The sequence below is a fragment of the Trichechus manatus genome, unplaced genomic scaffold (assembly GCF_000243295.1).
Source record: "Trichechus manatus latirostris isolate Lorelei unplaced genomic scaffold, TriManLat1.0 scaffold00063, whole genome shotgun sequence".
Lineage (NCBI taxonomy): Eukaryota > Metazoa > Chordata > Mammalia > Sirenia > Trichechidae > Trichechus > Trichechus manatus.
Window position 1 is genome coordinate 7824231 of NW_004443999.1, and position 23753 is coordinate 7847983.

Sequence of the window (23753 nt, forward strand, 5' to 3'; positions counted from 1 at the left end):
AGTCAAAATAACTTAACTTAAAACATCTTTTAAAAGATCATACTTTCCCAAGATTTTACTAAAGCATTTATTTTTTAAAAATATACATTAAATCTCAGATTTACAGAATACAGAAATAATTTATCCAAAGCAATTTGCCTTTTAAAATTGTTAATATTGCACCCAACAGTATGAGGCTTTGACACATTTACATGGCCAACCTTTCCCCCAATTAGCAGAACAGGGAAGAAATCTGAAATTGACAGAATGACACAAGCTAGCTTTTCCTTAAAAAAAAAAACTTATAATTCTTTCTATTTACAAGATAGAGAAAAGTTGTAAACTTTCAGAAATTTATTTCCATAGAGTAAAAAGGCATACATTCTTTGATCATACCTAAAAAATGAACTAGATACACACTGTGATTTCCTCATAGGAATTCAAAGGGACAGACACTGTGAGGGTTTGCAGCCCAATGGTGAAGAAAACAACTATTGAGAACACTTTTACACCTGCACTAGGACATGGAAGTCAGTGTGTGAACCCTGTAGAATGACAAAAGCCTCTGGAAAAAATAACTTTTTACCTCTTTGAGGATGGTTTCCATAGTTACTCTTCAATTTCAAAAGGATACACTAGTGTTACTCGGTCTTAGAAATGTGGTTACCAACAACCTTTTCTCTCAAGATATAAAACACGTGAAAAAGAATGAGGTCTCTGTTCAATTCCCTTATAAAATACTTTACATACAGGCAGGCACAAAAGTTTGCTTTCCAAAAGAAAGCTTTGCAAAATATTCTGCAGTTCATCACTGATATCCTCAGTTTTTAAAAACAGTTGTTTTAAAAGCCCCTAAATATTTAAATGTGTTTTTTAAAGACAGTGGGGAATAAAATCACTTGCTAGTACAGGTACTACAGGAAGTTGCTGAAATAATATCTGGCCGTCAGAGTAAAGTTTATAATGTGCTGTTTTAACCTGGTAATAAACAGAAACAGATTGAAACCTTACCCTTAACGAATTTGAAGTAATTTTTCTTGATTGAACTGAATTATTAAACCACTATGACAACATAAAACCATGAAGCCCATGATCAACACTGAAGAACTCACTGGATCATTAAGGGCTTGCAGGTGATCAACATTCATGAATTGTTCATTATTACCATTAAAAATAAAAATCTTAGTGAACAAGATGGCCTATAGGAAAAAAGGAGCCTCTTGGAAATTCATGCTGAAGATCACAGACAGGAAAATTATAACGTTATACTGCCATTCCATTTGAATGGAAAACGAAGACGTTTTCTAATTCTGTTGTCCTGGATTGAGACTGGCTTATAAGGTTCCCTTTGGATCAGAATGAACATAAACAGGTGAATAACAGGACTTTTAAAAAAGGTATCCTCGGCTTTGCTATTGCTTAATAGTCCAATCCAAGTAGTTGATTTTATAAAGGTTATTGTCTTCAGCATCCTTGTGACAAATTCATTAAAAAAAAAAGTCCTGAGAGTCTTTCAATAAAAAAATATACATTTCCTTCGTGTAACTGTTTCACTAAAGGTGGTTTTGAGGCGAATTCTTCAGCTCTCCACAGTTCGCCTGTATTCTGCAGTCCCATCCGCTATTATTGCGTCCAGTGGGGACCGCTTCTTGCGGATGCTGCGCCCTGAGGAGATGAGGTCCGCGTAGCCCCGCTGGTGCGAGAAGGCATAGGCAGAACGCCGCGAGGACACTCCCCTGCGGAACACTTTGTGCCGGCTCTTCCACTGCTCCTCGGCCTTTAACCGCTTGCGGTGCTTGTGGATCTGTCAAAGGCAGAAAGGCAGGTACAGGCTAAAAATAACTGGATGACTGAATGAAAGTAAAGGTCTGTGACAGAGAGGAAGCCTGGCCAAAAGGAGGTGGAAAGGATCTAAGGTTGATGGAGTACCTGCACCAGGCTCTCCCCACATCTGTTTCATTTTGAGGCCACTGTCACCATCCCTCGAATCCCTGTTTGGTGCAAGCTGTTAATGGGCTAGGCTACTAACCAAAAGGTTGGAAGTTCAAGTCCACCCAGAGGCGCCTCGAAAGAAAGGCCTGGCGATCTACTTCTTAAAAATCTGCCACTGAAAACCCTATGAAGCATTTCCACTTTTACACACACGGAATAGCCATGAGTGGGAACTGACTCAATGGCAACTGGTTTTTGGTTATCACTATCCCTACTTTATAGATGAGGACATTGAGAGATAAGAGGGGATAAGTCACTTTTCCAAGGTTACAGAGCTAGAACATGGCAAGCCAAAATCCCCTCTCCTTCTAAGCTAGTGCTCCTTCCAATTTACCAGGCAGACTAGTATAAGATATAACTAAAGAGAAAACTCTATCTTTCTTTTCCTTATTGCTACTTGTGTATTCTTGTCACTGGGAAAGGGAGATCTTGGGGCTCCTGAAGGTTGCCTACCTACCATCTACTCTTGCTTTCGAAAGAAACTGATTTTCATACACCAAATGGAGTCACTAGAGGGTGCAAATGGGGTTAAGTACTCGACTCTAGCCAAAAGGCTGAAGGTTCGAACCTACCCAGAAGCAACTCAGAAGAGAAGCCCGACAATCTGCTTCCGAAAGGTCACAGTCTTGAAAAACCTATAGTGAGCTCTACTCTGTACACGTGGGGTCACCAAGAGTTGGAATTAACTCAATGGCAACTAACAACACAACTACCTTTCTTCTAGGAAGCAGAGGCCATTCCCAGGGGTGGGATGGATTGGTTTCTCTTGCCAGGTTAAGTGCTTGGCTCTTCACCTAAAGGTTGGTGGTTTGAATCCTATGGGGCAGTTCTACTTTGTCCTATAGGGTCGCTATGAGTCAGAATTGTCTAAACAGCAATGAATTAGGTACTAGGCTAGGAATGGGCATGTGATAGAAAATTCTGGCTAATGAGACGTGAGGAAAGTGTGCTTGGGGCCCTTCTGTGACAAGTTCTGAGGCTCCCAAGGGAAAGCTACAGACCAGTCAGTCTCTTGTCTTTCCCTGGATATTGACATGCCAGGATGTGATACTAGAAACTACTGACGCCATCTTGCTTCCAGCTTCAAGGTGAAGCTAATAGTGAAGATGGCAGAGGGGAGAGATGCAAACAACCTGAGTCCTTTTTGACAATATTAAATCAACTGAGTCTGAAGTCTGTTAGTTGTTATGTGAGCTGAGGTGATACATTGTTTATTATTGAGCCATTCTGAGTTATGGCTTTCTGTTATACCTACTATACTTATACCTAACAGGATCCTACTATAGGAGGTGACATTTTTCTTTAGATAAAGAAAAAACTCCAACCTATTTGCATGGCAAAATGTTAATACTATAATTGTTAAGTTGAGGGGATAGATTATATGGCAGTTCATTATCCTGTTCTCTCTTTTTGTTTACATTTGATAACTTTCAAAATAAAAAGATAACCCTAATCCCAAAGACCTATTTGTAAAACAGAGTTAAAGAAAGAGAAGTAGGTGTAAGAAACATTCTACTACACGTCCCATGAGCTTACAATTTTGCAGGAAAGCTGCTCTTGGGAAATGCTTTGGTTTCTGTGTAGGACACTCAGAGTTGGGGAAGACTGACTTTCTATATACCTTATCACTTTCTGATGGCCAAATTGTCATTGACAAGAAACGTATGGCAATGACGGGCAGTAAGCACACCGCAACAGTCAAGATGATGGTCAACCAGATATACGGCTGTCTCAGAGCATTTGCAGCAGTACCTGCAAAGGACATGAAGAATGAGTAACAGCAGTCCTTTAAGCCTAAGGGCGTAGTTAATATTCCATAATCCATAAGTAGACTATGATAAAGTGTTACAACCACATTGGCCTTCCCAAAACACCCCATCACTGCTCAAGGAATGAACATTTTAAAATCCAACTAAGCAAAGCAAAATTAGGAAGGTAAACTCTTTAGAACAAGGCAGGTGTACACAATCAAAAAAATAAGGAAAAAAGAAAGTATGTTCACATTGCATTGATTAAAAATGCAAAACCGGGCAAATCTGTATCTCTATTTTTTTTCAGGAATTTAAAAAGTACTTTATAGTTTTAATTTGAAACTCTAAAATATTAATAATAGCTGCCACCACTATTTGTGTGCTAGGCCTCAGACTTGGTTATTTTATACGGATCAGGTGATTTAATCAACTCTGACAGGTGGGTATAATTCTGTTTGCCGCATAAGGAAATCGAGTCTTGGAGAAGTTAAGAAATTCGCCTAAGGTAATAGAACTAGCATAGCAACCCTGGAATTAAAACCCATGTCCCTCTGACTAGCACCCCAGCTTTCTCCAACACAATTCAGCTGCTAGAAAGTAATAGTTCAATTTTATAATACAATTAGGCAACCAAATATATTATCCAATTTAAAATTTGTCATTAACATCTTCTATAACCAAACTTATCAGAATGTTTTATGTACTTACACTATAAGTTTATAGAAATAATGGCTTTTATTTTTTAAATGTGGTCTTTATAGTGCTAAATGTGTATGTATTTAACAATAGTTCCTGTGGGAATATTCTAAGGCCCTGGGTGCTAAATTCTAAAAACAGTCAATAAAGAAAAACACAATCATTAAAAAAAAAAAAAAATTGTTCCATCCCAAGAAGAAAAGGGATACCATAGCAAGTGTTTTTACAACCTACCACTGGTCATTAAAAAAAAACTAATTTTTTTTACAGGGAAACTAGTTTATGGGGAGTCTTCTCCTTATGAATCCAAGCTACTCTATTCAAAATAGGAAGCTCATAAATTCCAAATATTTCTATCAGTTCAAATTGACTTCTGGCATTTGTCACTATGTCATATAGTTTATACAGCAGTAGTCACTGGTCACAGAACTATTTTGTTTCCTATCAGTTTACTTATTACTTCACATACTTATTTCCAATGATAAAACCCACTTTAGAGTTCTAGAATTCCATTGTATTGATATTTCATAGTTTGATTAGCTAATTTAATATTCTTAGGTCTTTCAGTTGTTTCCTTTCTAAACAATTACAAATCTTGTGGTGGTAGAATTGTACAAATTACCTTTTCAAAATGTGGTGTGTTTAGTCTTAGGATATTATGTTTTCCACAAGTGGAAATATTGGGTCAAAAGGTATGAAGAGTTTATAGTTCATTATTATTTCCAGATTATGTTTAGGAAAGATTAAGATGAATGTATACTTAATTTCCCAATTACGTATCAATGTAAGTTTTATGGGGGAAAAATATTTTGTCTAATTTAACAGATGCAAAATTATATCTTAAAGTTATTTTAACTTGCTTTCCTCCCACCACGTTACTACCCTTCCAACCCACCATCACCACTCAATTTCCAATCAGGACACTAATTTTCATTAGCAATAATTTACACTTTTTGTATTTTTTATTTATTCAGAAGTTAAGTCAAAATCTACACTAATGACATTTTCCTGTACATTTAGTTTTGGAATTTAGAAAATACTAACCTGTAAATTGAAATGCAGATGGTAAGATAACATGTATTCCAGCACTATGGAAGTCAAACATGATGCCAAAATAAAGTGCAATGCTTCCAAAGATTGAAAAAGCATTCACAAAAGTCCAGTAAGACGTATCCAAGCCAATCTGTTGGGAAATCAGAGAAAAATAGAGCACTCATTTTGGGGAGCTGGCAAGGAATAAAGGATCTAAGAATTCTGAAAACAGAATTTAGCAATTTAGGCATGATTTGGCTTGAATACTGAACAATCAGAAACTATCATTGGCTTAGGCAAGAAAAAGGAAACGTGCTTGGTAAAAAGGATGAAAATAGCACTCATATTTGGTAAAGTGGCAGAGGAAAGAGTGAAAGTTGGAGGGAAACGGGGAGTCAGACTAGCCTATGTGCAGAAACACAGGTGCCAAAAGATACTGAGTACGATCTACTAAAACCATGTACCTGGAAATTCACGGTCATGACAAGAGCAGAGGCAATTGTGACAGCAAAAGACTGGTAGTCTGAAGGGGCCTCTCCGTCCTGTCCCATCGTTTGCAGGTAAGCTCCAAAAGGGATGAAGAAGAGGATCATCGATGTTAAGGCCCCATGCAACAAGCTTACGAAGAACCTCTTATAGTTAAATAGTAAGTCTCTTTGTCCCACAACATATAACCCAGGGAATCGGAGGCTCAGTTTGTCACTCACATCCTTAAAAGGAAAACAAAATTAGAGTTGTGTATCATTAAGCAGGCTTAGGTACAGAGATACAGGACCATTTATATCTTACAAAGAGATTCAACTTGCAGTTAAATTTTAGGAAGGCAAAACCTGAACAAGATGATAAACCCTGCAATATTTTCAGAGTGTAGAGATCAGCTTCATTACTTTATTCCACAATTATTTGATATTTAATTCAGAGAGGGGCTAGGGAAACGCTTATTATTTTGCTATATATGGAAAGAAAACAAATTAGTAATGGCAGATAAAATGTAGGGAGATTATGTTTACTTCCAAAGAATACATACTGTTTTAAATTCTTCGGGAAAATATTTTTACATACAAGTTGATGAGTTAATTCCAAAATTATTCTTTTTATTCATTGAAAAGCCCTTTCTCTAAGAATTGCTATTAGATAAAATGTAGACTAATTTGGGAATTAAACACATAAACTTTGGAAAGTGTTAAAATAATTTACTTTAAAAATGAATTAACTTAAAATGGAACAACCAGAATGGAAATAATGAGAATGTTCATGCATTGTGAAGAATGTAACCAATGTCACTGAAGAGCTTGTGTAGAAATTGTTGACTGGGACCCTAAACTGCTGTGTCAACCTTCACTGAAAACACAATAAAATAGTATTTTTTTTAAAAATGAGTAAGTCATTATTATAGAGAAATACCATACTGTAAAGTGTCTTAATAATAAAGTCTTGGTGTCCTAAGGGAAGATAATAAACTCTTTTGTCAATGAATTCAACACAGTTCCAGAAATCCCCCTTTTTTTTTTTTTACTATAAAACAAGAAGCACAGCAGTTACCCTTGTTGCCTGACAAGGAAATTATAATGGGCTTTACTCAAAAAGAAGTAAAAACCAAAAGAATGCATTGAAGTATTTGCTTTTAACGTCTCTAAGTGGCCATCAGTCCATCCAAGTGTGTCCCTCTCTGAATGAGGCTCCCACCTGATCGAGGAGGCCCATGAGGAGGACGGGCAGGCTGGAGTAGAGCACATTGTAGAGGGTGATGAACCAGTCCTCATACGCCGCCTGTCGGGGGAGGACACAGAGTCTGTCACCAACAAAGAAATGCTGTCAAAGCATGACCCCCAGACTCTCTGTCAACTCAGAACTAAAACCATTACTGAGGCCAACTCTTCAGACAAAGTTTAGACTGGACTATGGGACATAAAATGATACTTATGAAGAATGTGCTTCTTAGGTCAAGTAGATATATGAGACTAAATGGGCAGCTCCCGTCCGGAGGTGAGATGAGAAGGCAGAGAGGGTCAGGAACTAGTCGAATGGACACAAGAAATCAGAGGTGGAAAGGAGAACTGTGCTGTCACAGTACGGGGAGAGCAATTAGGGTCACATAATAATGTATGTATACATTTTTGTATGAGAGACTAACTTGAATTGTAAACTTTCACTTAAAGTACAATAAAATTAAAAAAAAAAAATGCTGTCAGCCTCATTGACACACGCTTATCTGCTTCCTCAGAGAAAAGTTATAAGCCTGCAGGGATTCCCCAGCCCAAATGGAGACTTCTATTGCCAGGGCAAACATCCATCACCTATACCTGTAGAAGATATAAGTCCGTTTCTATGGAAAGGACAGAACAAAAGACCATTCCACAGAAATGAATTTTCCCTCAAAGGAAGTGAGCAACACACTCCAAAAGTTGTTGGTTTTACCAATTGCTGTGCAGTCAATTCCAACTTATGGAGACCCCATGTGTGTCAGAATAGAATTGTGCCCAATAGGGTTTTCAATGGCTGATTTTTTTAAAGTAAATCACCAGGGCTTTTTTCCAAAAGTTGTCAAATATTTTATTTGAATATGGCTGGAAAACACGTTAGTGTTCATCATTTTATATTCCTTTATTAACAAATTAAACAAAAACAAACAAAAAAACCTGCTGCCGTTGAGTCGATTCTGACTCATAGCAACCCTAGAGGACAGAGTGGAACTGCCATACAGGAATTCCAAGGAGCAGCTGGTGGATTCGAACCGCTGACCTATTGGTTAGCAGCCTTAACACTTAACCACTGTGCCACCAGCACTCCTATTAACAAATCAGAATTCATAAAATAAAAAACTGGTTCAAAATCAAGTCTCATTCAAATTTTCTTTACTTCTATTTTGCAAGTCCAGCATTTCCATTAAAACACTTGTAAAGCAGAATTTGACTGATTCTAAAATAATATATTTCTGAAGAGATGAGCAGGCAGTGTGCACATACCATTGCAGTGGGTGGTACAAGAGGAAATGAGCTTTCTCAGGACCAACAGTTATACACAGTCCTGTACAGAAACAGGAGGAGAATCGTCCCTAATTAAGGTCTCCACTGGCCCTCAGTTTCTGAGGATCCTCTGACACCATTCGTCTACAATATAGCATCAAGGAAGTTTGGGCAACCAAAGGCACTGACTTAGGTCTGTTTTTTAATTAATGATATTTTTCTCCTACAGCACCATTTTAACATATTAGATACATCCTCCACTCCCATTTCAGCAAAACACAAAACACAAAACAACAACCGAGATATAATAATAGATCTGTGATTCTCCAAAATGTATATAATCTCTTTAGCCTTGGTCACAATATAATTTTATATTTTCCAAGCTGAATAATGTATTATTACTATTCTTAATGGTAAAGTAAAGTGTGGGGGAAAAAAAACTAAGGTGGAGACACAGACACCTAAATAAATTCCCCCTTTCTGAATGCAAAATAAAATATTGCTAACGCACCAGAAACAATTTAGAAAAATATTCCATAATCTTAATTAATCCATGCCCCAACCATAAGACGATACAGCACCAAAACTGCAATATAGAGAAGAAACAAATTTATTTTTTCAGATCTAACAGTTTTATTAAGAAATGAGCTTTACTCATTAAAAAAAAAAAAAAAAAAGTTCTATTACCTGTGCAGAATACCCATTGAAGAAGGAGTACCAGAGGTGAACCAAAGTAAATGCAAAGTTTTTATAAAAGAAGTATCGTAGGAACTTGCACATTCTGATGTAAGACCACCGACCATGTACCAACAATAATCTCTGCAGGTATCTGAACTGAGCAAAGGAAAAGTCACTCGACATGACAGCCTGCATGCCTTCTTGTCCACTTATTCCAACACCGATGTGGGCAGCTATTGGGCAGAGGGAGAAGATACTGTGAATCATAAGCCTATTTTTAAGAGAAAACATCGAGATAATAAAAATATTTCAACAGCAAATCAAAAACAAAGACAGATTTTCATGGAACAATAAATACAAAGGCTCTTGCTCACAGTCCCACACCTCCAGCTTCTGAACTCAACTCAAAGTCACAGGTACAACTTGCTAAACAGAGCACACGGTAGGAACTCCCTAAATATTTGTGAAAGGATCTCATGTGGGTGGTGAATTCCATTTGGATTATCTGCCCAGGCTGCAAGCCATCCTTCCCTTTCACAGGGTGAGCCCCAGGCACCTATGTTTACACTGTGTGTCCTTGCCTGCCTAGCCACAGCCAAGTCAACCATGGGCAGATATTACAAATTGGGTCTCTCAACCACAATTCCACGTTTGTTCTAATTGGAGAGGTTGAGAAGCAAATTTAAAACCCCACACTTCCCAGACTCCCTTGCAGCTAGGTTGCCTTTGTGAATCGGTTCCACCACTTGGGCACACTTACAAGTGGTTTAGAATGGAAAAGTGAATCAGAGCCCAGCATTCCTTCCCTTCTCTTCTTGGCAGTTTCTACAGCAGAATTCATATCCATTCCCCAGCCTGCTGGATGTTGATGGGCAAATGCAAAGTCTTCTCAACTGAGACGTTCTTCAGAGGACCCTCAAAGGTAGAAGCTCCTCTGAAGAATGACCCAAAGCTTAGAAACACACTCAGCCTAGACCTTTTTTCAATCTACCCAGACCTTATAAGCACCCAATTCCCTGTATTAAATAACTTCTTACTTAAAATACCTAGAGTGGTCTGTTTCCTGACCTAAACCCTAATTGACAGAAAACCCAAGGTGGGCAAATCTGTCTTTTTCTTGGCATTTGGAAATTAGGATTCAGGTAGTGAGTTAGTGTGTGTGTAATACTAATACACAAATTTTGAGCTATGAGTCAGATAAATTTATTTCTGAGGGATTTTGAGGGGCAGAGAAATAAAGTAGTCTAGAGAAAGAGAGAGACAGACAGACAGATAGACTCTGGATTCCTGGTGCAGTTCCAGCATTTTCTTGAGGCCTGGCCTCTTGGGTGTCATTAGACATCTATGTAACTTTATTATAAATTCCTTCTTTTCTTAAGGTAGCTTTAGTTGTTCTCTGATACTTGTAATCAAGAAAGTTTTAACTAAGACACTATTAAACTTTCCAAGGCTTATTCATGGCCCACCCATGACCTTAAGACACACAATTTTTTGGGCAAAAGTTTTCTAGAATGGATTAAAAAAAAGTCACAATCTGATTCATTCTTCTAATAGTCATTAAATAACCTTTTCACATTAGTGAATTAAAATTTTATGTAGGTCTTGAAAGCCACAAAAGCAAAGACAGATACTGAGATAAATTAGGAAAAAACATGTTAGAAAACACAACCTATTATTACTCAGCCCCGGAGAAGTGATTGCCAACTCAGCAGAGTCACTGACTAAAGGAAGCTTCAAAAGCCCTGCCCGAGTTGCAGAACACAAGGTTTGGCAAATTCAGGGATAACTTAAGTAACCTGTCCAAACCTAAAAGTTTTCAACAACACGTTGCAGTTCTAAAAAATAAAATGTATCTCATTCAATAATGATGTCTCCTTTCAAAACATACAAACAGTCCTTATGACCATTTGTGGTTGCCAGACTGCTCTTACCTCCCAAACCACAGCCTTCTTTTTTCTGAACATGCAGCAGAAGGAAGGGTTGAGATTCTGTCTTGGCTGTTGGGCTATGGAAGAAGAGCCCTTGCCATAGGCACTGGCATGCAGCCTAAACTTTCCACTGAGCAGACCAAGGAAAATATGTGAAATGAACACTGTCACAGTTCACTGGGTAATTAAAGGCAACTGAACAGATGATCTATAAAGCATCATGGTCCTTCTCCAAAATCTAAATATAGGCACCTAGATTTTCTTGAAGTTCCAAATGTGAACTCAAATGCCTCATTGCTAGGCCCCAATTAACCAGTTGCCGTCGAGTCAATGATGACTGATGGCAATCCCATGTGTGTCAGGGTAGAACTGTGCTCCATGGGGTTTTCAATGGCTGATTTTTTAGAAGTAGCTCACCAGGCTTTTCTTCCAAGGTGCCTCTGGGTGGACTTGAACCACCAACCTTTCGGTTGGTAGCTGAGTCACCCAAGTGACTTTTCACTGCTAGGTACACCATCACAGTTCCCTAAAAAAACAATCATTTCCTCAAGTCCTTTCGCCTTTATCTCATCTTCTTCCTGCTACATGTATGTTTTCAGAGTCTCAGACCAAGAAGAGACCACACCTACCCAGCCCACAGACATTCTTAGGTGCAGGGAGAAGGCAGCCCATGAGCATCCTTGGATTCTTGTTAGGGGCAAATATATGGTCGGTTGCTTCGAACATCTTTGTGGGACTACGTAATAAACGTTCCTGCTATTTCTTTTCTTAAGTGATTCAGTTTCACTGGCCGTCTGTAGCAAGACTTACTTTTGTTTATAATTACTTTTGATCATATGCTAAACAGGAAACATGTCAGCAAATGGTAGGATTTTTTTTTTTTTGACACCTGACTTTACACTACACTTCTTTATGAATAACAATTTCTGTCTGTATATTGCTCTTGATGCAATCGAAAGAAATTAAACCTTTTACAAAGTGCAAAAAGGCACTAACATTACTTGAATAACCCTACTAACTTCCAAGGAGACCTCAGAATTTCCTTCATTTTCATTAAAAATGGATGCTCCACAAAAAACAAACAACAACAACCAGTTACCATTGAGTCGATTTTGGCTCATGACAACCCCGTGTGTTACAGAGTAGAACTACACTCTATAGTTTTTTCAAGGCTGTGATCTTTCAGAAGCAGATTGCCAGGCCTTTCTTCCGATGTGCCTCTGGGTTGGGTTCAAACCACTAACCTTTCAGTTAGTAGTCAAGGACTTAACTATTTGTGCCACCCAAGGACTCCTGGATGTTCCTTAAGTTAAAGCCTCTGTAAGGTTATCTATGATGAGTTTTCTTGATCCCTCTCACTGTTAACTGGTGAACTCAGAAGAATTTTAAGGCTAAAGTCAGATAATCAGATGGCAAATCTGCAAGACAATCCACCCCAGCATCTAGAAGTCTACATTCAAGTTGAAAAAAAAATAATGTTCAAGTTACTTATCCTTTTTAGCACAGCTAGTTATGTTAAAGGGTACATGATAGAAAATAAACTGTCGCTGGCTAAAGAGGAAAGAAATAGATCTAATTCTGAACAAGAAATGCCATTCGTATGGTAGGACAAGCACAGGCAAGGACAGTAAGGAGGAAGTACACTGCCAACAGAGACAGACACGCACGGATAAAAAAAGCAAGAAGCCATACGTCATGTAGTGGGCTCCCATTGAGGAAGATAAAGTTGGAATGTTCTTGGTATGTATCAAGGAAGAGGAGGAGGAGACTCTAAGAAAAGAAAGAGACAGGCCCATGAGTCACAAAATAGGCTGAATCAAAAGTATAGTAATACTTAACACATTTAAGTTACCAGAACAACTGGGCATGCATATATATGTATGTATATTCATATAATATTTCATCTTAATATCACAGAGCTGGAGGAGACAGCAGAGATAATTTTCTCATTTTCAGATGAGAAAACTGAGGCCTCAGAGGATAAGCTGCAAGTGACATGGCATTTTGGCAGTAGAATAAGGACAGTATTCAGGTCTCCCTAGTTGGGCATTTTCATTACAAGATACTCCCTTATAGTATAGGGGGAAAAAGGGACCAGGACTCAGCTGTGCAGATGAGAGTCCCGGTCTTGGTTCTGCATACTTTAATAACAGTGCAACTGTGTTTCTGCATGATTGGACTTGATCCTTTCATTTGTGGGTACCTCAGGTCCTCCATTTGGCAAAACATCCACTGGCAGTTTTCCAGGAAGATCAGAAGTAGGGTGAGACCACGTTGGAGTTGTGCTTCAGTGCCAAACGTGTTCCTCTAAACTCATACCAGGTCACCCACTGGTGAAGTTCCAACAGATTTACCAAACTCAAGAAGAAGGTGAGAGAGAATATATTCTCGAAACCAACACCAGGGAGAGTTCAACAATTTACGGTGAACTCAGCAGAATGGTTTCTTTTGCAAAACTTATTAAGTATCAGGATTTTTAATAAGCCTTAAGGAAATATGGAAGGAGAACCAACAAGAATGAAAGGAAAAAAAAGCCAAAATACATGTAAAAGAAGGAAAGAAACAAGGAACCCACCATATGGAATTAGTCTTCTACTTGGCACTCTATGAGTACCATTGCCATTTCTGCTTTCCTACTAGCTAGACTGTGAACCTCCTGAGGGTGGGTCACAGGCTTAGTCATCATGGTTAAGTGCCTCTTATTAAAACACTGAAACTCTATGCAATGACATCTGAGAAAACTTTCCCTAGAAACATTCCTGCCATTTCTTCTCTTTAGCAGTTCAGGTCTCACTGGCCGTCTGTACGAGACTCACTTTTGATCATGTTTACGTCATTGGCCCCGTCTCCGATGGCCAGAGTGATGGCTTTCTTGTACCTCTTCACCAGGTCCACCACCATGGCCTTCTGCTTGGGTGTGACACGGCAGCAGATGACAGCACTGCACTCACAGGCCAGGTCCACAAAGTTCTTCTGCCGCTGCTCTTTCTTAGCTTCAAGCCTTCTTTTACTTTGGGTCCGTACCCGTCTTTCCTCTTCTGTCCTGGGGAACTTCAGTTTCAGAATCTTACTTCTCTTTGCTTTTTTCTCTAGAAGAATTTCATTCTGTGAAGTCAGAGAAGGAAATGATTACCACCATTTTAATGTTTACATTAAGAAACCTTCCATTCCCAAAACTTCAATTATGTGAAGAATAACTATTGGGTTGGTTGTATCATTGATTATTTTGTTCTGATTATAGGCAGTCCTTGGGTTACAAATGTCCGACCTACTTAAAGTCTATCATATTAAAAATTCAAGATACGTACAATGGTTCGTAATAACAAATGGGTACTACTTTGCGACGTACATCAAAACATTATTATTATTATAAACTGTATTATTATGTTAAAGATGTTTTAGTGCATCTGGAAGTGTTTCTTTAATGTTTTTTATGCATAGAAAGGTACACTATATACTAAGACAAACATATGACTAACTGATGTTAGATACAAACCTATTTAACTGTTCAGACATACAAATACACCTTAAAGACAGACTTAGGAATGGAACTCATTCGTAATTTGGGGACTGTCTGTATCAAATATACTAAACTATAAAAATTTAGAAAATATGAAAATGTGCAAAGAAGAAAATTAAAATTACCCATTAATTGATAAGCAAAGGAAAACCAGTGTTATCAGTTTGGTATAATTCCTTTCATTTATATATAATACTAAGTTTCAAACTTGGGAAGCTGCACTTTCACTTATAGGGTAAGAGATTTTTCAGTTGGCAGTTAATATGTAACACCATCCAAAACTGGGCCATAATGAACTGCTTTAGTTTGAGACAAAGACACAGATAAGCTAAAGATACATACCAACCAAGAACCAGTGATGATTAAAGCACGGTTTCCACCAGGAGGGAAAAAAGGTTCGTTCACTGGGGGTGCAAATTTTGCATAGACTCCACATCTGTTCCTTTGGTTTTCCATTCTTGTGTGAAGAAGAGAACTGGGGAAAAACAAATTTAAGTGTTTAAAGTACACGAGCATAAACAGGCCCTTGACCATGAGATATTCTGACATGCAGTCAATTCCCATTATGTAAAGTAGTTATGTTATATAAAGTCACCGTGAACACTGAATTAGCAAATTCAGAACCACTGCACCTAGAGGAAACATAGGGTTAGGTTTCTCTGAGCCTCTGGTCACAGAATTTTTACCAACCGATCAGTACATAACCTTGTTATGTGTGTTTCTGCTTAACGAAGGAGTGATGGTTGCACAGTGGTTAAGCATTTGGCTGCTAACAGAAAGGTTGGTGGTTTGAACCCACCAGCCGCTCCATGGGAGAAAGATGTGGCAGTCCGCCTCCATAAAGATTACAGCCTTAGAAACCCTATTTATAGTTCTAAGTCTGTCCCATAGGGTTGCTGGAGCCCTGGTGGTATAGAGCTTGGCTGCTAACCAAAAGGTCAGCGGTTCGAATCCACTAGCTGCTCCTTGGAAACCCTATGGGGCAGTTCTCCTCTGTCCTATAGGGTTGCTGTGAGTTGGAATCAACTCAACGACAACGGGTTTAGTTTTGGTTATGGGGTCACTATCAGTTGGAATCGACTCAACTGCAATGGGTTTCTGCTTAAAGACACTTTATTTAATATACGCTGTTGATTCATTAACATCGAACTCATGGCCAACAGCATTCTAATGCACGCCTGAATGAAGTGTATTTAACACACTTGTTTTCTCTGTAAGGCACGTCGCAGCCTTCTTGTGGTTAGGAACAGTAGGCAGCACTTCAGTACTCTGCCTGGTGGCCATTTTAAACAGTCAAATCACCAAAAAAAAAAGCAAAAACCATGGCACTAAATAGGCTGCAAAGAGGACACTTGTTAGCAACATGAGAGCCAAAACAAGATGGCAGAGTGTCGCCTTGCTTGACCTCAGCTGGGAATGTGCACAACAGGTGACTCAAATTTTTCACTGCCCTGAACGAATGACTGGGAACGCACAGTGAGTACTGATTTGGGGGTTACAAATAAATTTCAGCAAGTAGGAAAATTCACAAATACAGAATCCATGAATAATAAGGATCAACTGTATAATCTTACTGTCTTGGTTCCTCCACCGTGGGGCACCATGTTCTTGGCACTTCATATTTTCCAAAGACAGCCAAAGGAGGAGGCAGTTGAAAATGTGCTCACAAGCAACAGAAGGAAGACAATCTTGATCTGAATTCTAATACACTGGGGCGAACCCTAGTTTACATGTTTGGCAGAAAAGTTCTTTCTGTTTTCTATCAACAAATTAATGAGAAGACCAAATGTAACACATCCATGTGATAATAAAAATGAGTCATGGAACTTGGGAGTGGACAGGACCTTAAATGTCTTGTCTACTCTCTTCATGTGATAAATAAGGAAACCAAGCCCAAAAGCAGTGACATGACTTGCTTGTAGCAAGCTGATGGGAAATTTGAAAAAGGACTCAGGTCTCTTAACTCCCAGGTGCGAACTTTCCCCATCACACACACACAGCCATTATTCTTCACCTTCAAGAGCTAGTTTCTCAACCTCAGCACTATTGACATTTTGGGCTGGATAAATCTTTGTTGTGGGGGCTGTCCCATGCATTATAGGATGTTTAGCAGCATACCTGGGCTCCACCCACTAGATGCCAGTAGCACCTGCCCCTCCCCTATTGTGACAACCAAAAATGTCTCCAAAACCCGTTGCCATCAAGTCACTTCTGACTCATAGTGACCTTATGTCTCCAGACACTGCCAAATGTTCCCCAGAGGGCATAACTGCTCCTCCTTGAGAACCACTGTTCTTTCTAGAGATTAGGTATCTCTTACCCTTTTTACCATATTAATTTAATTCTCATTTTCAACTTGAAAATAAAGAGTGATCAAGACAAATCATTAAAAGACTGGAAGAGAAAAAATACATAGTTATATATTCAAACCATTGTACAGGAACCGTCCTTTTAGGAACCACCTAGAAAGATAATTCACCTCTCTGTATATATATTGGAAACCCTGGTGGCATAGTTGTTAAGAGCTACGGCTGCTAACAAAAACACTGGCAGTTCAAATCCACCAGGCGCTCCTTGGAAATCGTATGGGGCAGTCCTGCTCTGTCCTATAGGGTCACTAGAGTTGGAATTGACATGATGACAATGAGTTTGGTTTTTTGGGGGGTTTTGTATAAAGGTAAACTTGGCTATGAGCACTATCATAAAATCTGCTACCACATAAATTTTATCTTAGCACAGGGCCCAACTTCCAACACTTTTGAAAGAGAGAGCAGAGTTTTATTAAGGTTCAACAGGAAATAAAACCATATGATAATTAACCAAATTACTTGAAACCAAGAAACTACTTAAATAAACATATTATATTTATTTGTCTATTGCAACTTATTAAAAGTTGAAAGCGCAAAGAAGAGTGGTTTATGAGCCTTTATTCAAACAGAAATTATCTCTTTAAATTCTAAGACCAGTTAGAAGGCCACTGGTTTTGCTTGTCTAATTTAGTAGCATGCCTCCTACTGGAGCAACTTACAAAAGCTTTATCATCACCATTAGAGAGAAGACTAATAACGACCATCAATTCCCTCTCATCTTACAAGACTAGGCAAGTATGTGTGGTAATAGCTCCATTTGGCCTTGTGACACCCTGAAGGAGGGGTTGTAAGAAAAGAGTTTGAGGAATAAATGGAACTATCAACCCATCAGCAAACACATCATTGTAACAGTGTGCAGCACATTTATAGCTTCCTAACAAGACAGAGCTTTTCACTATACATTTCCAGGTTTGCTGTGACTCTGGTTTAGGACTAATGAAAGTTTCAGTGTCATTTGAGGTTTGAAATACCAAGCCTGCCCGATGTAACTAGTTACCCCAAGTGTGTCAGAGTAGAACTGTGCTCCATAGGGTTTTCAATGGCTAATTTTTTGGAAATAAATCACCAGGCCTTTCTTTCAAGGTGTCCGTGGGTAGACACAAACCTCTAACCCTTTGGTTAGGACTCAAGCGTGTTAACTGTTCGTACCACCCAAGGACTCCCTATCCTATCTCGGCTGACTGAAAATAACCTCCAAGACGTAATCCACCAAAACATTTCTTTCCAGGCAGGGTTTTTTTTTTTTTTTTTTTTTTTCTTTTGAGGAGCCTGAGTGACATATAAGCGGTTTGCAACTGGTTGGTAGCCTAAAGGTTTGTGGTTCAAACCCACCCAGTGGCATTGCAGAAGAAAAGGGCTGGTGATGTACTTCTGTAAAGATTACAGCCAAGAAAACCTGCGGCAGTTCTCTGTAACACCCGGGGTCACCATAAGTCAGAATCGATTTGATGGCAAAGGGTTATTTTTTTTTTTCAAAAGGTAAAAAATTCCTAGAAAAGGCAATATATGAATATAATTCATATTAATTTGCTAGTAACATCACAAGCCTACTTCCTTAAGTAGCAGGTGAGCCTCAAAGACTTCTAAGGGAGGGGAGACAAATCGCCCCTAAAAGGCAAATAAAGGCCCCAAGTTTTCTTAAAATGCAAATCTGCTCAAAGTAAGACCAACTATTGTAACTTGAACCATTCTTGGTTCTCTTACTTCATTTAAATGTGAAGGAAACTGTCGCATGGGCATATTCTAGCTCCTGTTTCTGCATATCTGCTGTTGTTTACTGCAGCTACTCTCGTCTGTAGAAAGGAGCTGCAATAATACTGCAGGACCTTTACTTACTTTATGTCTTCCCCATAGCAGATCGTGGTGTCTTCAGTCAGAAGTTCACAAGCAAATCCGATATTTTCAGCAGTTTCTACAACAGAATAAAATTAAGTCAAAAGTCTTTCCTACTGTAGAATTGAATAATTGACTTTATCTAGGAATGATTTTTTTTTCCAATTAATGAATATAACCAGATTTGACCAAATACATTGTTTTTCCTATAGTAACGTACAGAAACCACATTAAAAAAAAAAAAAAAAAAACCTTTCTGTAATAAAATAAGTGAAAGTTAAATTCTGGTATGAGATGTTAAAGTAATAAAATGTGCTGTATTATCAAATAAGGTGTGGTGCAGCAGTTAAGCGCTCAGCAGATCGAACCCACTATCCACTCCATAGGAAAAAGATGCAGCAGTCTGCTTCCATACAGATTACAGTGCTGGAAATCCTACCGGGCAGCTCTACTTTGTCCTATAGGGTCACTTTGAGTCAGAGTTGACTCTATGGCAATGAGTTTGTTTTGTTTTGTTTTGTTTTTTAATATTATCAAATACATATATTGATTATTTAATAAATCAATGTTCATTGAGGTACTAAATGCACTTAGCTCATGTTGTTAAACCACTGTCATGCTAAAAAAAAAAAATTTATATGAAGACTTTCTCTCTTTTTCCATTACCACTCAAATGGTATTTGTTTAAAGTCAGAGCTATGTTTCCTTCAGCTTCTCAGAGTGTGTCACCCATTGATGACATCAGACAGAGCAAGAGAAATCATCTGGTTTCCCCTGAGAAGCTTTCAGAGTAAAGTACAACATCCAACAACTACATGTTGAACTTTCAATTTACAAATTTGAAGTATCAAGTTTTAATTAAAAATTTCAAGGCAAAAAAACCAAAAGTTCTTCAGCACTTAGTATCGTTTCACTTCATGTCCAACAAATGGCAAAGTGTGGGGGGGACAAAAGGGTTGGGAGCCCACCTCTGGCTGGAGAGAGGAGATTAATCACAAGTCAGGGACATAACCAGGAGCTGAATTATAAGGAGTAAGCTCTGCTGCTGGGGAAGTTCAGGGGGGAGGATGCACTTAGGGTGGGCTGGGATAACTGAGTGGGGCTCTTTAGGGAAACCATCTCCATCCCCAATGGATAGGGTGTGAACTGGATGGAAAGTCTGAGAAGGTCCTCTCAGGCAAGGTAAACAGCAGGTGTAAGTATTTGTGAATTAGCAGAGACACTTCCCTACACAATCAATTACCCTTTTTGTCTCCAGTAAGCACCCAGATCTTAATGTCTGCTTTTGCCAGTTTTGAAATGGTTTCCGGAACTCCATCCTGAAGCTTGTCTTCAATAGCTGTAGCCCCCAACAGCTGGAATACACATTGAAAAAAAGGAATTAAAAGCCAGAAATTTCCTGTCATTGCTGTTTGCCAACCTGTAAACAAAAGAAGGGTTAATTATACACCTCAGTTAATGCTCTCCTGGAGCCAAAGGCCAGCATTAACAGGGAAGGCTGCGGTGTTGCATCCTCACTGCAAACCAAACAGCTGAAAGATTTTCTCTTAAAGTATGAACTATTTCGTTTACCAAGGCAAAAACCCAAGTACAAAATCAAGGACAATAAAAATGTACTTTCAGGTGCATATGCTGGTATACGCAGACGTAAGCCAGTTCCTCTTGTTAATGGCCAGTGCTAGCGACTTGTCGAACACGTTCCATTAATCTAAACTCCACAAGCAATAAGTATCATAATTTTGGAAAATTTCACTTAGAAATGGTAGATTTTTCTTGTTTCAAGGTTTGGCAAAGTATAAATGTAAATCATTACAGCCATTCCCACAATGTCATAAGTATATTCTGGCTGGTAACTGTAAAAATCATAATGAATTTTAACATAATATAAATATAAAAATAATGGAATTGGACTAGACCTTCTCCTACTGTTTTCTGTTTTTTTTTTTTTTTTGGTTTCTCATAATGGCATGGAAGCAGCAGTCAAGAAATCAAATGACGTGCTGCACTGGGCAAACCTGCGGCAAAAGACCTCTTTAAAATGTTAAAAAGCAAAGATGTCTCTTTGAGGATTACAGTGTGCCTGATCCAAGCCATAGTCTTTTCAATTGCCTCAGATGCATGCAAAAGTTGGACAATGAAAAAGGAAGACCAGAAAAGAATTGATGCATTTGAATTTTGGTGTTGGTGAAGAATACTGGATATACCAAGGACTGCCAGAAAAACGAGCAAATCTGTCTTGGAAGAAGTATAGTCAGGACACTCCTTTGAAGTGAGGATAGCAAGACTTCTTCTCACCTACTTTGGACATGTTATTAGGAGGGACCAATCCCTGGAGAAGGACATCATGCTTGGCAAAGTAGAAGGTCAGTGAAAAACAGGAAGACCTTCAACGAAATGGAATGACACAGTGCCTGCAACAATGGGCTCAAACACATCTACTATTGTGAGGATGGTGCAGGATAGGGCAATGTTTCATTCTGTTATACATAGGGTCGCTATGAGTCAGAATCAACTTGATCACACCTAACAACACAATGGCAATACTTCTACTTTGCTTGCTAGAGAAATGAAATTCAAATGATCTAGTTCCATCGTACCAGTTTCAAATACTGAAATTAGAATTACTTATCAAGCATGAGATCAAAAAATAAGATAGTAAACTTTCCAATTCTGTTTAGAATATCAACGGAAAAGTTATTAAGACTAAAACTCACTATTAAGTCTTTTTCAATCTCCTCATACACTTTATCTAGAGCTTCATCCCGGTTGGCTGAGGCCACGCTGGCAGCCATAAACTTTTTATTCCATTCTGCAAATTCTTTTTCTTCAATCTCCTTGTAGCAAAGGCACAGGGTCCTCAGAGTCTCATTTGCAAACATCTGTTTTATTTAAAAGACAAGCCACCAATCAAAAAAAAAAAGAAGAATTTTCAGCAATTCAAGGTAAGTCTGAAATCTTACTTTGAATTAATACTCAATTAATGTAGTATTAATACTTAATACTACATTTGAATTAATACCATGAAATATGATGAATGCTGTATATTCTATAGAGGAGATTAAACTTCACTTTATAAGAGACTTTGTTTTTCTAAGTATTCTTAGGGTCCTAGGACTGTACTACTATTTCCCAATTAGTTAAAAGGAAAGTATATCTTTCCTCTGAATCAAGTTACTAGAGTGAGGAAAAGCTTTTCCTTTTAATGACTAAGAACATAATAGATGAAGACAGCTACCTTGGGGCACAAAGAGTTTTGTAAACACAGACCTGACAACTTTATAAATCTGTGCCTACAAACTGTTACAGTCCAATCAACTGTGAACTTTCAACCAAGCCTTAGTCTCTACGATCAATTCTCAAACACATGAACCTACTGCCATCGAATATATTCCAACTCATAGTGACCCTACAGGTCAGAGTAGAACTGCCCCATAGAGTTTCCAAGGAGCAGCTGGTGGATTCGAACTGCCAACCTTTTGCTTAGCAGACAAGCTCTTAATCACTGTGCCACCAGGGCTCCTCAAACACATGAGCCACTATTAAAACTGAAATAAAACATTTAAATAAAAAAGAGTACCTGGAATATTTCTCATGGTAAAAAGATTTAAACCATTTTTAAATAGCTTAAATATGAACCAGTAAAAATGTTTTATTATTTCATAGTCACATTTTGTCTTTTTAAGAGAAAAGAATTGGTTCACCCAATTGAGCATTCACTTTCAAAGAGTTTTTAGAAGGTTCTACATTCATTTAATTAGATCGCCATTGTTCACATCCTCATGAGAACTCATCCATTTTAACTGCTTTAGCATCAGTCTTAAAATGTGACCCCACTTGATTAAACAACATATTCATTAGGCCTCTCTCTAAAGGACCATTGACTGGTTCTAAAACTCAATCTGTCACATCCTTAAAGTAAAGGGAAGAAATTACCCTTTGTTAAGCACCTCCTGCTGGGAACTGTGCAAGATGCTTTCCTTTGCAACCACCCTTCATGATAGAACTATCCCCCCATTCTTTCATGTTAGGAATTAATGATTCATATCATATAAATAAGCAAACAAACTCACCTGCTGCTGTTGTTGAGTTGATTCCGACTCATAGCAACCCTATAAGATAGAGTAGAACTGCCCCATAGGGTTTCCAAGGAGCAGCTGGTGGGATTCAAACTGCCTACCTCTTGGTTAGCAGGCGATTAGCAGCCAAGCTCTTAACCACTGTGCTACCAGGGCTCCATATGATATATCAACCACTTTTTCCAATCACACAAAACTAGTAAAGAAGCACACATGGGACTCCAGATCTGACTGATCTCTACCATACCTCACTGCCATCATTTTATAGAACCAAAACAATTAAAGATTGGTAAGCAATTCCAAAAGTGAAAGTTCCAGAAACATTCTGAGTAATCGAAACATCACTAGACTAAGTATACAGTCTCCTAAGGTAACTAGTTACAGTAGTGAAGACTAAACTGATTTACCAACAAAGGTATCAGAACTCAATTATCTAATGCATTGCTTTGTCATTACACGTCATATATGAATGCTTTCTTCCCTTGGTCTGGTGTGCTTGGTATGGTAAAGTAGCTCACTCAAGGTACTGGAGGAGAGGCATGCCACTCCTCTGGGTGAGTCCTCCAGCCTCTGCAGACATGGACGCTGGGAAAGGGCAGGCACCACAGCCATTTCCCAGGAAGTCAGAGCAGGGCAGAACTGGAACCCAGCCTGCCATTCCCACTTTGGTGCTCCTTCCACCCACTACACCCAGGCAAGGGAGGGGCTGGCACTTAACATACAGCTTTCCCTCAAGGTTGAAAGATAGTACTACAAAGTAAGTTTACAATCTTTGGCACGAAGAGTGAGCATGACACTTACATCCAGGGCATCCTGTGTCTCTTGCTTTGTAGGATTCATCCGATGTAACCTTTCATAAATTACAGTGTCAGCACCTTTACAATAAAGCCTGATAGTGCCTTCTGGGGTTCTTACTGGAAGGAAAAGCAAATA

At 38.6% G+C, this 23753-nt stretch overlaps 1 protein-coding gene across 1 annotated transcript in view; it reads right to left on the reverse strand.

Annotated features, from left to right (window-relative positions):
- Window positions 1-1558: 1558 nt before the first annotated feature.
- ATP8B1 (ATPase phospholipid transporting 8B1) overlaps window positions 1559-23753 on the reverse strand; it is a 77471-nt gene continuing 55276 nt past the window's right edge. Inside the window, exons 16-27 of the mRNA XM_004379261.1 lie at window positions 23622-23734; window positions 21459-21623; window positions 19988-20099; window positions 18748-18823; window positions 14885-15017; window positions 13839-14127; window positions 9104-9327; window positions 7137-7220; window positions 5915-6160; window positions 5463-5601; window positions 3593-3723; window positions 1559-1783 (exon numbers count right to left, since the gene is read on the reverse strand). Coding sequence (XP_004379318.1) covers window positions 1559-1783; window positions 3593-3723; window positions 5463-5601; window positions 5915-6160; window positions 7137-7220; window positions 9104-9327; window positions 13839-14127; window positions 14885-15017; window positions 18748-18823; window positions 19988-20099; window positions 21459-21623; window positions 23622-23734 — 1937 coding nt within the window. The remainder of the gene's footprint in view (window positions 1784-3592; window positions 3724-5462; window positions 5602-5914; window positions 6161-7136; window positions 7221-9103; window positions 9328-13838; window positions 14128-14884; window positions 15018-18747; window positions 18824-19987; window positions 20100-21458; window positions 21624-23621; window positions 23735-23753) is intronic.